At 45.0% G+C, this 17,497-nt stretch overlaps 1 protein-coding gene across 1 annotated transcript in view; it reads right to left on the bottom strand.

Moving 5' to 3' along the window:
• OIP5 (Opa interacting protein 5) overlaps positions 1–17,259 on the bottom strand; it is an 82,179-nt gene extending 64,920 nt beyond the window's left edge. The window contains exons 1-3 of the mRNA XM_040353340.1: positions 16,904–17,259; positions 9,348–9,414; positions 1,029–1,151 (exon numbers count right to left, since the gene is read on the bottom strand). Coding sequence (XP_040209274.1) covers positions 1,029–1,151; positions 9,348–9,414; positions 16,904–17,033 — 320 coding nt within the window. The 5' untranslated portion in view covers positions 17,034–17,259. The remainder of the gene's footprint in view (positions 1–1,028; positions 1,152–9,347; positions 9,415–16,903) is intronic.
• Positions 17,260–17,497: the final 238 nt, after the last annotated feature.

Raw genomic sequence — 17,497 nt, 5'->3', positions numbered from 1 at the left:
TTTAAATGTTCAGCATTTTTTATTTTTTTTGGCTGAATAAAAAAACATCCTAAAAGAAAACCCAGTGGGGATTACCGTATTTATCGGCGTATAACGCGCACCCCAATTTTAAGAGGGAATTTTCTGGAAAACTAATTTTTTAAGTCCAAATAGTAAATGCAGTTAAAATTAAAAATAAGATAAGCAGCAATGTACAGCAAGCAACTCAGAGAGCAGCTCCTATGTTCAAGGAGATACAGATACACAGTACCTTAGCAGGCAGCGCTGACCAGGACTGTAGCGCGGCTTGGGGCTTCTATATGTTCAGCAGTCTGTGGTGAAGGGGAGGGTAAGGAAACCCTTAAACGCGGGCAGCGCTGGCCGAGACTGTAGCGCGTACCTATGGCATACCTCGGAGGGAAAGGAGGGGGACGAGCGCCCGCCAGAAATCACCGAGCCGTCATCTCCACTCGGCTCTCACATCACACACGCACAGTCCCGCCTCCGCCATCGGCTTTGGACCATCTCCTGTGACAGACAGAACACTGGTCCAATGCTGGTGGCGGAGGCGGGACTGTGCGTGTGTGACGTGACAGCTGAGTCAGGGCCGAGAGGAGATGACGGCTCAGTGATTTCCGGCGGGCGCTCGTGATTTGCCATCAGCGTAGAGCGCGCACCCGTGATTTTCCCCCTATTTCCAGGGGGAAAAAAGTGCGCGGTATACGCCGATAAATACAGTAAATAAAACCTAAAGAAAACTCCAGCTTAAAAAAAAAAAAAAAAAAAAAGGAGAAGGAAAACAAATTATTTGGGTACAGCATTACATGACTAATATGACCACGCTGAAAACTTAAAGATGGCCTGGGCAGGAAGTGGTTTAAAGTGTCCAGTATTGAGGTCGTTAGTAATTCTTGAACCGAAGAAGTTTAAGATCCACAGACATACAGGTCAATATAGGTTTGTAAGTGCAGGTGAAAAGGTTTTAAACTAGCTTGGGAACTGAAATTGTAGCAGGTTTAAAGGGTTTCAAAGAAAAAAAAAATCCTTACCATAAAAGGTGCTGTTTAAGGAGGCAGAATAATCCCCGGAGGTGTGTATAGGGACGTGTTGCAGAATATAAATTAAATCCAATGAGGGTATCGCAACCTTTGCAAGTCAGGTGGTTAAAAGCACTATAGGCAAAAATAAAATATTAGGACGTTAAAAACATTAGGACAAAATTTGATTTTTTACACCTAACTAAAATCCAATTCTTGGAATACAGTCAAGGACACAGAGATTCAGTGACAACTGGGTTATAGGCAGTTACTTTTTTTTTTTTTTTTAATTACCAATGACTGATTTTATTGTAGAATAAGACACATACAAAAACGTGTACATAGCGAGTATCGAAACGGTGCAATCAGCTCTAGAACACATTTTGTTCTGGTATATGACCAGATGGCCTATATGGGGACATTCAAATAATGTCACATTAGATTGTCTCAGCCATGTTTCATATGTAGAGCGCAAAAGATACTTATCCATAGCCCAGAAAAAAAAAAATGTATATATATATATATATATATATATATATATATATATATATATATATATATTAATAATAATGCAAGTAGCTGCTTAGAGCAAAAAAATTTAATATATTATAACATACCAGAAGAAAATAGAATAAAATGGGATAAATATATAAAAAAAGAGTATCGAAATTACTACTAGATACTTTTGGAGTAGCAAGTCTATACACTGACCAGGGTTCACATTTTCTGTTATAAATCGGCATAAGTATCAAAAATAGTGTGATACACTTTTCGTTCTGGGAGGAGAGACTAAAAAAAAATATTTAGGCAAGAACCCCTCTCTGGACAACCCCTGAAGCAATCTTCTGGGACCATGGGGTAGAACCTGTGCAATTTTGAAGGTGTGAAATACCACATAGTGTGGAGTACGACAACCGTTTCTTTCACTGCCATGGAATTTGTGCATTTATGCACATTAGAAATCATATCTAACCAGTCCTCGGGGGATATTTTCTGGCCCGTCTCCTCCTCCCCAGCCAAGCATCGCTGAGGACTTGGCTAGGAGACACTTCCCATAAGGTAACTGTACATAGTAGAAACTGTACCCCACTCTCTTGAAGGACATGCAGACGTTCAAAATTGGCATTCATGCTAGGCCTGTTCAAGCTGAAATGGGTGGCAAAAAAATTGCCTAACCTGTAAGTATTTATGAAAATTCTGTTCTGGGAAAGGAATAGCGTGACTGGAGGATATGTCTTTAGGGCGAACTGTGGAAATACGTTTAAAGCGGAGCCCAGGGACATGGGCCAGGGGCATGTCACTGTGCCAATGGAACCAACCTGGCCAAAAGATAGTAAAGCCAAAGATTTGGCAACCCTAACCGCCCGTGGTCTATACACCATCTTGCCTAATGCCAAATTAATTTATTCACATCTCTTTGTATCAAATCAATCATCTGGCGGGAGACATAAGGGGAGATCCCTAAAATAGAATAATAGTTTCAGAAGAATAGGCATCTTAACAGCCTGGACCCTGCCAAAAAAGGAGAGATACGATATGGGGCCCAGGTGTGTAGAAATTGCATGATGGGGGGGGGGAGAGAAAGCCTGTGGGTAATTGGTATAGTACATCTTGTGAAGGGATGGGGCCAATTTAATGCTCAGTATGATAGAGTTTCCCCGCTCCAGGCAATACCAAGCCTAGATTGAATTCCAGGCTTGTGGGAAATGAATCGTTAGTGCAGTACACTACAGAACTTCTTATGTTTCACGCCAGCCGAAAGAGTCAACTGGCAACAACCTGGACATCGCCGCCCATTCTGGGCCAAAGCATCACCCCTAGCTCCAAAGTCAAAAGTCTAGGAGTCATTTTTGACACCTTCATGACAATGGACGCACAAATAGGGTCAGTAGTCAGCGGATCGCACCATTTGTTGCGCCTACTACGCAGACTTATTCCATTTATCCCCAAAGAAGACGTAGCAGTCGTGGTGGGAACAATCGTGAATTCCAGACTGGACTATGCAAATGGCCTTTACCTCGGGCTCCCAAAGTACCAAATCGCTCGTCTGCAAGTCGTACAGAATATGGCCGCCAGACTGGTGACTGGGAAAAGGACATGGGAATCAATCTCACCTTCGCTGAGAACCCTTCACTGGTTGCCAGTAAAAGACAGAATTGTATTTAAAGCACTCTGCCTGACACATAAGTGCATCCATGGGAAGGCGCCGCAATATCTTTGCGACAAGATAGAACCCCACAATTCTAATCGCGTTCTGCGATCCACTGACCAAAATCTGGTCAAGGTGCCAAAAACCAAATACAAGTCTAAAGGAGAAAGAAGGTTTGCTTTTCAAGGTCCGAGACTATGGAACGCTTTACCAACCAGCGTTCGGTTGGAGGAAAACCACCTGACTTTCAGAAGACAGATTAAAACTCTGCTCTTTTGATGTCATGAGACACAAAACATCAAGCGCCCAGAGGCGATTCAGTTCGCATGTGCCGCGCTATATAAGTTTTTCATTTATTCATTCAGTACATTTGGAGAGATTAACCCGATAAGCCGTTACCTTAATGTGGACACATCCAAAAATGAAGGAATCCCATATAACTCCTACCGTTCCCAGCAATCCTCAGCTTTGTAGCAAGCAAGCACCAAAGAGAGGGAAGATGTCCCCTGTCCTGTACTGTATTCCAAGAACCAGATTTAAGCTCCACCAGACAGTATCTGGGGGGGGGGGGGTACAATATGAATAATCCCTGAACCTGGAGTCTCTGTGATGCCTGGCTGTGGCTCTTCTGACTGTGCCGCCTCCCTGCCAGATTCCTTAGATAACCTTACTTTGCATGTAATTTCTGGTTAACCTTGAACTCTTTGCTCCTCCCAGCACATTCACTGTAAGCGCCCCTGTGGTTGAATCTAGGACACCAGGACATCAATGTCTGGCATTCCCCATCTCAGGTAAATGTCCCAAAACTCTTTCGGGTTTAGAGTCCACTTTAGTCCAGCTGGGGACAGAGAAAATTTGCTTGCCAATTTCCTACTCCTAGAAAATGGCCATACAGCAGCTTATCAAAGACGACAATCATCAGCACAGGACCCTCATGCAAAACCAAACCGAGGGTCGATTACAAGACAATAGAGTACTTGTCAGATCTCAGCGACCACATTTTTGCTAGTGAAATACCAGAAACAGTGCAATGTCCAAGACAAGGCCTAGGTACTCCAAGTAACGAGTAGGAGTCGATGCAGATTTTTGGAGGTCGATTTCCCAACTGAAAGTCTGCAAATATTGAGCCTTCTGCTCAATGTCGCAGGACAGAATCTGGGCAGAATGAGCTATCAACAGTAAGGCAAATAACACAAATAAAAAATGTTGCTCACCCAGGGCAAAAAAAAAAAACTGAAAACGATGATGCAGAGAAGAAGTGGGAAAGTACAAATAAAGCATCCTTGATATGCAGCAAAGCCAGAAAATCTCCTTACTGGAGAGGCAATGATTGACCTGGTGGATTCTATACGGAATGCTCAGATTCTCAAGTACTTGACAACTATGTCCAAGAAAGGGGGAGGGGGACATGGACAGCTGGGGCACCCATTCACAGTGCAGGACTACAGAAGAACCCTATCCTCAGAGCAGTGAGGCACCTGAGGACAGTAGTTTTTATGCTTCTGGTTAGCGGTTCCACACAAGGGAGCAAAGGGATTTAATATCCCTCAATACTCCTGAATTCACCCACTTCAGAAGGGCATACCCCCTTAGGGGAGGGTGTCTTATGGACTGGGTCACACTGGTACGAATCATCTCTGCCCTGGACCTGTATAACACCTTTTTGGCTACACCAACAAGTTGCACCACTTGCCAAGGTGGGCCCTAACGCAGAAACCAATGGCTAAATCAACTTTACAGGCCAGGGTCAGGGTGCAGTCCCAAAAGTGCTTGCCTTACAGTATCAATCTGGAAGCTGCGTAAGATGCCGCTGTGGCCACAATACAGCAAGAAAGGTTAATCAAAGAATTTCAGAAAGTGGCACCAACCTGTACAATACACCCAGAGGGGATACATCAAACATCTAAAGCCACTAGCAAAGAACTGAGGATTGCTGGGAGCAGGAGGGGTTATATGGGGTCTCCACAGTCTCTTGGCAGTTTCTAATCACCTGAAAGTAACTGCCTATAACCCAGTTATTCCTGAACCTGACCATGTCCTGTACTGTACGATTAAGAAAATTCAGCATGGTCTGCAAGACATGCAAGTCTCCAACGGAGGAAAAACATTACAAAATCTTGACCCATTGGTTACATGATCTTAAAAACACATCAAAATATCACCCCCTTTTATTTGCACACTTGAAAGTCATTTCAGTTTGCTAGTAAGGCCACACTGCAATGGTGAATTTTTGATATTCCTGGACTAGGGCTTCAAAGGGTCAGTTCATATTGATACGGCTCTTCACATCGTATCTGTGCAGGCACAGCAGCCCATTCATTTGAATAGGCTGCTGTGCCCACGTTGCCTACAGGGAAAAGGTCCCAACACCTTTTTTCCCCTGCGTTTTGCAGCATGTTGGGGTGCCATTAAGAGTGGCACCCCCGTGCATTTTCTGTGCAGCTGCATGCAGGTAACATTTCTAAACAGACCTAGCATCGTCTTTAGGAAGTCTAGGGAGTGAAGACACTATAATTGCTCCTAGCAGAGTCAGACCCCAGAAGAACACGAACCTCAAACCCCTATGTCCACTTTTTGATCAAAAAGGACATTTTAGATGCATTTACAAGGTTCACAGTTGGCTACACCACATGTGGCACAGGAAAGAAGGGGGGGAAAAAAAAAAAGCACATTTTTTTTTTTTTATAAAAGGGCAAGCAAGCAAGGGAAGGAAAGCAAGCAAACAAGGAAAAGCAAGCGAAAGCAAAGAAGGAAGGAAAAGCAAGCGCAAGCAAGGAAAAGCAAGCGCAATCAAGCAAGGAAAAGCAAGGGAAGAAAGAAAAAGGAAGGAAGGAAAAGCAAGGAAGGAAGGAAGGAAGGAAGGAAGGAAGCAAAGAAGGAAGGAAGGAAAAGCAAGGAAGCAAGGAAGGAAAAGCAAGGAAGCAAGGAAGGAAAAGCAAGGAAGCAAGGAAGGAAAAGCAAGGAAGCAAGGAAGGAAAAGCAAGGAAGGAAAAGCAAGGAAGGAAAAGCAAGGAAGGAAAAGCAAGGAAGGAAAAGCAAGGAAGGAAAAGCAAGGAAGGAAAAGCAAGGAAGGAAAAGCAAGGAAGGAAAAGCAAGGAAGGAAAAGCAAGGAAGGAAAAGCAAGGAAGGAAAAGCAAGCAAGGAAAAGCAAGCAAGGAAAAGCAAGCAAGGAAGGAAGGAAGGAAAGAAAAGCAAGCAAAGGAAGGAAAAGGAAGGAAAAGGAAGGAAGGAAGGAAGGAAGGAAGGAAGGAAGGAAAAAAGCAAGGAAAAGCCTTCTCTGCCACTGTGGTCTCTTATATGTTTGGCCATGCCAAACGTGTATTTTTGGGGAACATAAGAGTCTCAGAGTGTTTGGCACTGAAGTGATCACAGGGGATTTGGATGCTGGTAGGAAGTATAGAAAGTTTTACAGTCGGGAAGCCCTTTGGATTCATTGTTTGGGTTCTTTAACGGCTAGAGGGATCAACAAGCACCTTGAAATACATTTGGTTGTTATGCGGCTTTTCGCTGGCAATTTGGTCAGGGAAATGGTTGGTGTTAGCGCTTCAATCATCACAGCACAATGGCCGATATGGTGTCGGGATGATTGAAGCACATTTCTGTCATTACAGTGTAATATGAAATGTGGTTTTCCACCTGCCACCAAATTCTGGTTTGCCGCCTGGTACCAGATGAGGACAGGCCAGTGAAGGAGAATAGTGTTAATGCTGGGCGGGCGGTGACAGATGATCTCATCTCTCTGCTTGCCTGCCTCCGCACCTCACACAGTGCAGCCTTCACGGCCCGGCTGCAAATAAGCCAACGGCCCGGGGAACCATGTTTTTATATAATATAATATAATATATATCTCTCTCTCTCTCTCTCATATCATATAGGAGTCCAGTGACTAATATTAATATTTTTATCAATTTTGGGACTTCCATGTTTTTGAAACCCTTGTAGTGCACGTTAAGCCAGTATGTTTTACCTCTCGAGCTTGTTATATTATTGGTTATATAAAAAGGTTTGTGAAGCATCAACTTTTTTTTGAATGCTTGTTTTTATAAGCCGGTACCCATTTTATATTCTGGTTATTAATTGAAATTACAATTTTTGTCCCCCCCATTTTTATTTTTTGTATAGAGCTGGGAGGGCCGGGGTGACGCCTGGGTTGTACTGCTAGCCACTTCCATTAGGATCACCCTGCCAAGTGGGTCTTGTTTATATCGCCGTTTTAGCCTCTGTATTATTGCATAGTAGAATGCCTCTTCTCGATTCCTTCGCACTTGGGGTCATTTGTTAAAACATTTTGTACTCACAAAAGTGGTATAATGACATGCTTCTTACATAAATTCTATAAGGAACATCTCATCCGTTAACTAGTGCTCCATTCAAAAGACTGACCTCTTATATCCAGTGAATTCTTTCAGTTGAGCTGCTCTGCCTTTCAGAGTGGACTGTGTATTCCTCAAATGAATACAACGCTTCCTTTGATTCGCTGAGGCAGAGAGGCTGGCGGATGACACCACGATCTCTGCCTCAGACAGAGGAAGCTTTGTATTCATTGGTAAAATACAAAGCTCTCTGTGAATGGCCGAGTACCACTCAGCCCGACTCAATTTTATTCTGGAAGCAGGATGGGAAGCTCCCATACCACTGTAGGGAAAAAAATGGAGCATTATAATGTATATAGCCAAGGCTAAATACTGTTTATACAGCACTCCCAGCCACTGCATCTGTTCAGTGTAGGTAATAGTTTTATGCGAACATGTTGGTCCAAACAAACTATTTAAACTTCATTAAAAGCTGGAGATTAGCTTTAACCTTGTTGTTTAACCTGGTTGCCAAGAGTGGATCTGGGTTGATCCTTACTACTGTGGCCGTCTGGGACAAGCAGTAGCTTAATCTACAATCCGTTTGAGTTTTCCCAGGCGTCGAAGATGCAAAGAGCACTACATTAGACATGTAGGGAAATGTTACTGCTCCAAATCTTTGGAACTCCAGGTGCCAAAAGGAACTCTCCTATGGTCCACAAACACAGCAGGAAGTCAACATCAAAGTTGTCCGATATCCTTTTAATACATTTTAAATGTTAAGTTCACTTTTGGAACCTGTACCGTGCTCCAGCATCTGCAGCTCTACCCCTGCTCCCTCCCCTCCCTGTGACTGTGGGTAGAGGGTCTTCTCCCCGCATCCACTGTCATTTGAAAACAGCACGGCTGTGCGGGGTTCCGCCCACACAGCCAGGTCATTCATTTAGTTTTCTGTGCAAAAACAGGCTTTCTAGGTGCAATGGTAGACATTCTGGAAAGTGGACTACCCAGTCTTAAAGAGGTTAGGGATTACCAACCCGTTAAAGCCAGCACATGAGAGGCAGGATGGTAAACTGGTCTTTGGGATAGAAAGTTTGGACAATCCAGAAGGGCCAGGAGTGAGTATGCCTGGTCCAGTTTAATACAGTGAGACTCACTGGAATGTCCTCCATTTCGATCCCACAGAGCAGACATGGGAGAAGCTGAGAGGGGCAGAGAGCATTCATCAGGGGAACAGGTCCCACAGTCATTAAAGCACCCTTTGTTGAGGCTCAAGAATCCCTAATGACAACCTGTTAAGTTTGTTAATGAACTTGGATGCCAGAGGATCCATGGTTGGCACCCCCACCAACAGCAACGGGCTTGAAAACTCTTCCAAATGAAGATCCCATTCCCCCTTTCCACATATTTGGGAAAAGGTTTGTGTTGGACACCTTTACTGGGTTGAAATTCACCACAGCAGGGAAAGGACAGATACACCCCTCATAACCAATGCATGTTCTGTACTGTGTTCTGAAAACCAATAAAACAGATTTTTCCAAAAAAGCAGCGCAGTGCCAAATTGTAAAAAGTGCTCTGGTCATTGAGCAGCCAAATCCTCCGGGGCTGAAGTGGTTAAAAAGTCTAAAGACTAAAAACACTATGAGAAAAAATGAGGCTAGCTTGGCTTGGGAAGAGGTAAATGGGGGATGTCCCTGAAGTTTTCACTTTTGCCACTGTCCAATCACCTGAAAGCATCTGCCCGCATAGAACATACGGTTTAGGACTAAATTAGTCTATGTCTTGTACGCCTAGGAAATGAAGATTCCACAGTTATGAAAATACTGCATGCAAGATTGCATGAATGGAGTTTGAGGCATTGTAAAAACCATAAATAAGCAGACAACCTACCAGCCTTCCAGGTCATCATCAATTCCAAATTCAAGGGCATCACTCATGTTAACATCACTTGTAACACCTAGATAAAAAAAATAAAATAAAAATAGAAAAAACACTTAAAATGTATGGTAAAATTATAAAGAAAATGTTGCTGGTTCACAAGCACATGGGTCATGGAAGAGTATTTTAGATGGTGAACATTAGGTAAGCAGCTTGAGATATAGAGATATATATATATATATATATATATATATATATATATTATACAGTCCTGATCAAAAGTTTAAGACCACTTGAAAAATGGCAAAAAATCATATTTTACATTGTTGGATCTTAACAAGGTTCCAAGTAGAGCTTCAACATGCAACAAGAAGACATGAGAGTGAGACAAAACTAGAGGTCGACCGATATGGGTTTTTCTCTGGCCGATGCCGATACCGATATTTAGAAATCGGGGCAGCCGATGGCCGATATATGAGGCCGATTTTTGCGGCCGATATTTTGGGCCGATTTTTGGATTGGGATGCATTGTGGAGGAGGATGGATGGTGCTGGGCGTGGGTGGGAGATGCGTTGTGGAGGGGGAAAGATGGTGCTGGCTGTGCCTGGGGGATGCATTGTGGAGGGGGATGGCTGGATGTTGCTGGCCTTGGAGGGGGGATGCGTTGTGGAGGGGAAGAGATGGATGGTGCTGGCTGTGGATGGAGGGAAGGGGGTGGATGGATGGAGCTGGCCCTGGGTGGGGAATGCATTGTCGAGGGGGATGGAGGGATGGAGCTGGCCGTGGGTGGAGGATGCATTGTGGAGGGGGAGAGATGGATGGTGCTGGCTGTGGATGGAGGGAGGGGGGTGGATGGATGCAGCTGGCCGTGGGTGGGGGATGCATTGTAGAGGGGGGTGGATGGATGGAGCTGGCCGTGGGTGGGGGATGTATTGTGAAGGGGGATGGATGGAGCTGGCCGTGGGTGGGGGATGCATTGTAGAGGGGGGTGGATGGATGAAGCTGACCGTGGGTGGGGGATGCATTGTGAAGGGGGATGGATGGATGCAGCTGGTCGTGGGTGGGGGATGCATTGTGAAGGGGGATGGATGGATGGAGCTGGCCGTGGGTGGGGGATGTATTGTGAAGGGGGATGGATGGATGGAGCTGGCCGTGGGTGGGGGATGTATTGTGAAGGGGGATGGATGGATGGAGCGAGCTGGCTGTGGGTGGGGGATGTATTGTGAAGGGGGATGGATGGATGGAGCTGGCCGTGGGTGGGGGATGTATTGTGAAGGGGGATGGATGGATGGAGCTGGCCGTGGGTGGGGGATGTATTGTGAAGGGGGATGGATGGATGGAGCTGGCCGTGGGTGGGGATGGATATATATAAAATGAGTGTGTATACAGGAGAGGTGTGTGCTCTAACATGTACACACTGTTCCCTCCAGCACTGTCCATTGGATGACACCTGTGAGCTCCCACGTGAGTTGGAGAACAATCACTAGAGAGCCGAGGCACCTATCAGAGATGATAGGAATACTGTACATTACCCCAGTCTCCAGCAGCACGAGAAATGAATCCTTCAGCCACGCTGCTGGTAGCCTGCGCGCCGGCCCCGCCCCCCCCCCCCTACCTCGACGGGCTGTAGGAAGCTTTTGTGATCTCTTCGCGCAGACAAGCAACTACTGCAGCTGCTCGGGCTTGTGACAAGTTTGCTTTCTGCTACAGCCCGTCGAGGTAGGGGGGGGAGGGGCCGGCGCGCAGGCTACCAGCAGCGTGGCTGAAGGATTCATTTCTCGTGGAGCGGGGTTTAGCGCGGCAGCTGAAAATCGGCCGATTTTTTTACAATAATCGGCCGATGCCGATTTCTAAAAAACGGCCAAATATCGGCCGATATATCGGCCGACCGATATATCGGTCGACCTCTAGACAAAACATTTTCTGAGCATTCAATTTAATGAAAACAACAAATAAACTGAAACAGGCTGTTTTTCAGCTGATCAAAAGTTTAGGACCACACCTCCAAAAAAAAAAAAAAACCTCACCCCCCCCCCCCCAAAACAGAAATCCAACTTCCAAACATGAACTCAGTAATGGGTAGCTCCGCCATTATTGTTGATCACTTCAAAAATTGGTTTCTGCATGCTTGATGCAAGCGTTTCCATGAGGTGAGTGGGAACATTTCTCCAAGTGGTGAAGACAGCCGCACGAAGGCCATCTACTGTCTGGAACTGTTGTCCATTTTTGTAAACTTCCCTTGCCATCCATCCCCAAAGGTTCTCAATTGGATTTAGATCAGGGGAACACGCAGGATGGGCCAAAAGAGCGATGTTCTTCTCCTGGAAGAAGTCCCTTGTCCTGCGGGCATTGTGTACTGTAGCGTTGTCCTGTTGAAAAACCCAGTCGTTACCACACAGACGAGGGCCCTCAGTCATGCTCTCTGCAACATCTGGACATAGCCAACGGCCGTTTCACGCCCCTGCACTTCCTAACGCTCCATTGTTCCACTGAAGGAAAAAGCACCCCAGACCATTATGGCGCCCCCTCCACTGTGGCGTGTAGAAAACATCTCAGGTGGGATCTGCTTGTCATGCCAGTAATGTTGGAAACCATCAGGACCATCAAGGTTACACTTTTTCTCATCAGAGAATAAAACTTTCTTCCACCTTTGAATGTCCCATGTTTGGTGCTCTCTTGCAAAGTCCAAACGAGCAGTTCTGTGACGTGCAAGGAGACAAGGTTTTTGAAGAAGTTTTTTGTTTTTGAAGCCCTTCAGTCTCAGATGCCCTCTGATGGTTATGGGGCTGCAGTCAGCACCAGCAAGGGCCTTAATTTGGGTCGAGGATCGTCCAGTGTCTTGACAGACAGCCAATTTGGGTCTTCCACTTGACTTTTTTGTTCCATAACCCTCAGGATCATTTAAGAGAGACCCTGCTTATGCAGTTCAGCAACCCGACCACATTCAAAAAGGGAGTTTTTTTGCCTTTGCCATCACAACGTGAGACTACCTGACAGAAAATGACAATAAATCCACATCTTTGCACAGATTTGGCCTTTTAAAGGCATGTGGTCCTAAACTTTTGATCAGCTGAAAAACAGCCTGTTTCAGTTTATTCGTTATTTTCAATTAATTGAATGCTCAAAAAATGTTTTGTCTCACTCTCATTTCTTCTTGTTGCATGTTGAAGCTCTACTTGGAACCTTGTTAAGATCCAACAATGTAAAAAAAAAAAAAAAAACATTTTTGCCATTTTTTAAGTGGTCTTAAACTTTTGATCAGGACTGTATATATAAAAAAATAAAAACTTTATATGAGCCAAAAATATACAATGGGGGTTATTTATGAAAGGCAAATCCACTGTGCACTGCAAGTGTCGTCGCTATAGATCTGAGGGGGAAGATCTGCTGATTTTATCATCCAATCATGTGCAAGCTAAAATTATGTTTTTTATTTTCCTTGCATGTCCCCCTCAGATCCAGCGACTGCACTTCCACTTTGCACTACAAATGCACTTAAGTAAATAACCCCCAATAGGTCACATTCAAGGCACATATTTTTCACATTTTATTACAGCGCTAATTGCCGCATCTTTGCATCGATTTCTTGAAAATGACATCGTCCGTAGGCATTAATATCCCCCAAAAATATGCATTTTGTGGAACCAAATTTGAACTACAAGGCACAGGACTTGTGACTAGGCTTTTAACTCCACAAACTAATAATGCTGGTAAAGGAAAAGTGTAGGCACCCTGTGGCGTATTTGTATAAAGTAAAATTCCTTTGTGCCTGAGGATGACCTCAGTGACTGCGGTCCTGATACAAGAGATGGACTACAGACTGCATTTTTCCTCGACCTTTCTTGCACTAAAGGTGCCAATAATAGGCAACAATAAATTCATATTAAAGCGGAGTTCCAGGCTATTTTTAGTTTATTAAAAGTCAGCAGCTACAAAAATTATAGCTGCTGACTTAATAAATGGCCACTTTAGATGATTGTTTAGTTGAAACGCGTCAGCTTGCCCCATTCACACACACATTGCTCTTGCACTTTGTGATATGCCCATGATGTTCTTAAAAATGTGAGTGTTCATTTTTTGAATCTTTTTAATAAATACTACCTTGTACGGTATCACACAGTTTTTTTTCCCCCCATTACGCATGTTATGTGGTTACTGTATCTCTGGCTCCAACAAGACTACATGTATTTACACTTCCTTGTGTTTACTGGAATTTGCTGTGCTCACTGATATGTGGATTCAGGACCAGCTGGATACATCTTGCTGACTGATTATATAAGCCTGTTTTTTTTCACAAAAATAAGCGCTACACTTTTTCATATTCAATAAATGGCCACTCACCTGACCCACAGTCCAGCGATGCGGCCGCACGGTGGCCCGATCCTCTTCCCCTCCATTGAAACGGTGAGCACCTGGCCGTGACAGCTTGTGGCTTCATGGCATGGCATGTGTGAGTCGCGCTGCGCTCTCGGAATGGATAGCCGATCTTCTGGGACCTGTCACATGCCCCAGGAGAACGCCTAGAGCAGTGGTTCTCAACCTGGGGGTCGGGACCCCCTTGGGGGTCGAATGATGATTTGCCAGGGGTCCCCCAATCCTTGGCTGTTCCTGAACCACTCTCCCATGCTTCTCACTGCTGCCCAGCAGGGCTGTCCCTGGAGACCGCGGCCACACACTCGGCCCCTTCGCAGCCGCCCATTCAGTTCATGGCATGGCTGGGGGGCAGAGACCGGAGGTCAGCTGACTGGTGAGGAATGTGAAGTGGGAGGGGCTGAAGGAGACCATCTCCTGGTTTTGGCATATGTGTCACTGCTGCGAGACACCGCAAAGTCAGAGACACAGTAAAGCCAAAGACACAGTGAATAACACTACCTGTGATTATAGTTGCCAATAAAAGTCATCACTACAGTTCTCAGATCAGCAGATGACCTTGATCAAGAGCACCTAAGTTGGCTGATCAGAACTCCCGCCAGAACTGCCACTCATCCCAACTTCCCGCCAGCACTGCCACTCATCCCAACTTCCCCCACCCCTCAAATAGGGAGTAAAAGAAGGAATAAAAATAGAGAATACATGGAAGGGAGAGGAATAGAGGGGGAGGAACAAAGAAAAAGGGAGAGAAAGGAGGCTAGAGAGGGATAACGGGGAAAAAAACAAGAAATTAGGATAGAGAGAGATAAAAGGGAAAGAAAGGAGAACAAAGATAAAGAGTGGTACATCCTAAAATGTTCCACAAGGGGTTTTAATACTGTACGGGTGGAAGAGACTTGGGAAACGCTATATGTCCGTGGGTTAGGGACGCAAATTACTTGTCTTACCTTGGGTGCTGACAACCCTACGAAATTTTGTTAGGGGTCCCCACAACTTGGGTAATTTTATCAAGGGGTCACGGCACTAGGAAGGTTGAGAACCACTGGCCTAGAGGGAGGGGGCACCTAGGAGGAGTCAACTAAGCAAAAGGAGGAAGTGGGACAGGAATTCCCCTTCAAAACAAAGAATCCACTCCCCCCTCCCAAAAAAATGACATGCCAAATGTGCCATGTAAGGGGGCGAGGAGTACCTAAAGTGGAAGTTCTACTTTTGGGTGGAACTCCACTTTAGTTTAAATTGATGATGTTGAATATAAAATTATATATACAAAATATAAATATTGTTTAAAAACTGTCATTTTCGGCACCAAAATTTCCATTTGGTGCACCCCTAGTCGGTAGTAATCTTTACTGGGCCTAGGGAGGATCCGACGTGAGCCTGTCTTGGCCAAGCCACCAATCCAGGGAGTCCTATACTTTTGCTGGGATGGAAACCTTTGCATCCAGTGAATGGAGCTGTGCCCAGGGAACTGCTGGATTGCAGGAGGTCATTAATCCTAGGAGTCTCATAACCTATCTGCGAGAGCAGACCAATATGGATTTTTCTCTGGCCAATGCAGATATTTCCCCCCCCCCCCCCTTCATCTCATAAATTCTAACAGTTAGACCTCTTTCACACTGGGCGTTTTTCAGGCTCCCCCTGCAGTCTCAGTGTGAAAGACCGAGTGCTTTCATACTGAGGCGGTGTGCTGGCAGGACATTAAAAAAAGTCCTGCAAGCAGCATCTTTGAAGCGGTGTATACCGCTCCTCCACCACTCCTGCCCATTGAAATGAATGGGCACCACTGCCGAAGTGCCTGCAAAGCGATTCTGTGGTGGCGCTACACAGGAGTATTTAACCCCTTCATTGGCCGCTACCTTGGATATAAGTGGCCCACTAGCAGCCAAATAGCGCCGCTAGAGTGACAGTTAAGCGCTTCCAAAACTAGCAGTGTTTTACCGTCAACACCTGCCCGCTCCAGTGTGAAAGCAGTGGAGTTCCGTGGAAAAATAAAATGTTAAAAGTCAGCAGCTACAAATACTCTTTTACCGCCCCCCCCCCCCCTTTTTAATATTTTATTTATTATTTGCTATATGATAAGTATTGCTCTTAATCGAAGATTTTTTATTATCTTTCATTAATCCATCAATAATTAATAAATATCAAAAAGTCTTAAACAAAAATAAGAGAAGACAATACATACGTTGTTTATTTAGACAATATGATTATAAAATGTTGTTAATATTGCTGTTCGCAGATGTTCCCGCATTCTACCATAATATGTTTATCTTCCATTGCCTATGTAACCGTTTTTTCTCTTAAAGTGGAGGTTCACCCAAAAACTCAATTTTTAACATTAGATTGAGGCTCATTTTGGGAAGCAGAATCGGGTGTTTTTTTTTTTAAATCGAAGCAGTACTTACCGTTTTAGAGATAGATCTTCTCCGCCGCTTCCGGGTATGGGCTGCGGGACTGGGCGTTCCTATTTGATTGACATGCTTCCAACAGGCTTCCGACGGTCGCATACATCGCATCACGACTAGCCGAAAGAAGCCGAACGTCGGTGCGCAGGCGCCGTATAGAGCCGCACCGACGTTCGGCTTCTTACAGCTACTCGTGGCGCGCTGTATGCGACCGTCAGAAGCCTATCAAATAGGAACGCCCAATCCCGAGGACCATACCCGGTAGCGGCGGAGAAGATCTATCACTAAAACGGTAAGTACTGCTTCGATTTAAAAAAAAACACCCGATTCCCCTTCACAAAATGAGCCTCAATCTAATGTTTGTTTTTCGGGTGAACTCCCGCATTAATAAAAACGTTTACAAGGAAAAAAAAAAGATAGCGGTGACGAAACGTCCATTCTGACTAAACACAGGCAGTCAGTCCTATTCCCGTCAGTTGGGATGCTGTGACTACACAAACAAAGCGGTTACTCCCAACTTGATACACGCGTGTCTGTGTTCGGGGCCGTACACCCCCCATGGATGTCAAATTAGGAGTGTCTGTGTCCCAATTGACATCAATTGGAATGGAATGTTGTTCCGCCTCCTTTATAATCATTCTATAAAACGTCAGAGACATAACCAATGCCAACCTATCAGAGCTCACTTTCCACACACCAATCTTCAATAGACTGCTTACTATTGGTCACTTCAAGCAGTACAATACACTCCATACTGAATATCTGAGAGAGTAAAGATTTCTGATAGAAACTCACGTAGAAAGGCTATGACCGTCAAGTTCTCATTGTGTCCGCACAGAGACATGCCTTCACTCAGGACGCTGTGACAGGATTTACACTGGTAAAGCGAATACATTTCGTTCCCACAGACCGTATACGTCGCCATCACATCCAAACGAATACTTTCCAGCCCTCAGCGACCCTTCGCCGTATCAAACGTTGGCGCTGAACTCAACAGCACGCCGACAAACCCTCACAAAGCAATTGGTCGATGTAAACAGTAGCACGTGCTATCAACAGCCAATAGAAAAACCTCCAGGAGTCATCAGGCAGACGCGCGCGCAGTTGGAAATCTGTCACGGACGGAAGTGCTGCGTACTCGGCATGTGTGATTATAGATGGTGCGGCGATAGTTGTGCAGAATGGAGTGTGTACCAGAGGAGAGAATCATTTATCATCACCGGTTATCGTTTGTTTATCTCGTTTTTTTTTTCTGTCCTACTTTATGAAATGTAAAGCAGGGCTGTGCCTCCATTTGTAGGAAGCGACAAGGTTTCATTTTCCAGGCAGTGTGTAAACTGTAGTGCTGTATCCGGCTACAGTAGATACCAGTTCTGTGTTTTTATATTT

This window comes from Rana temporaria, chromosome 5, assembly GCF_905171775.1.
Source record: "Rana temporaria chromosome 5, aRanTem1.1, whole genome shotgun sequence".
Taxonomy (NCBI): Eukaryota; Metazoa; Chordata; class Amphibia; order Anura; family Ranidae; genus Rana; species Rana temporaria.
Note: the sequence above shows the minus strand (reverse complement) of the source record. Positions and strands in the feature narration are given on the sequence as shown.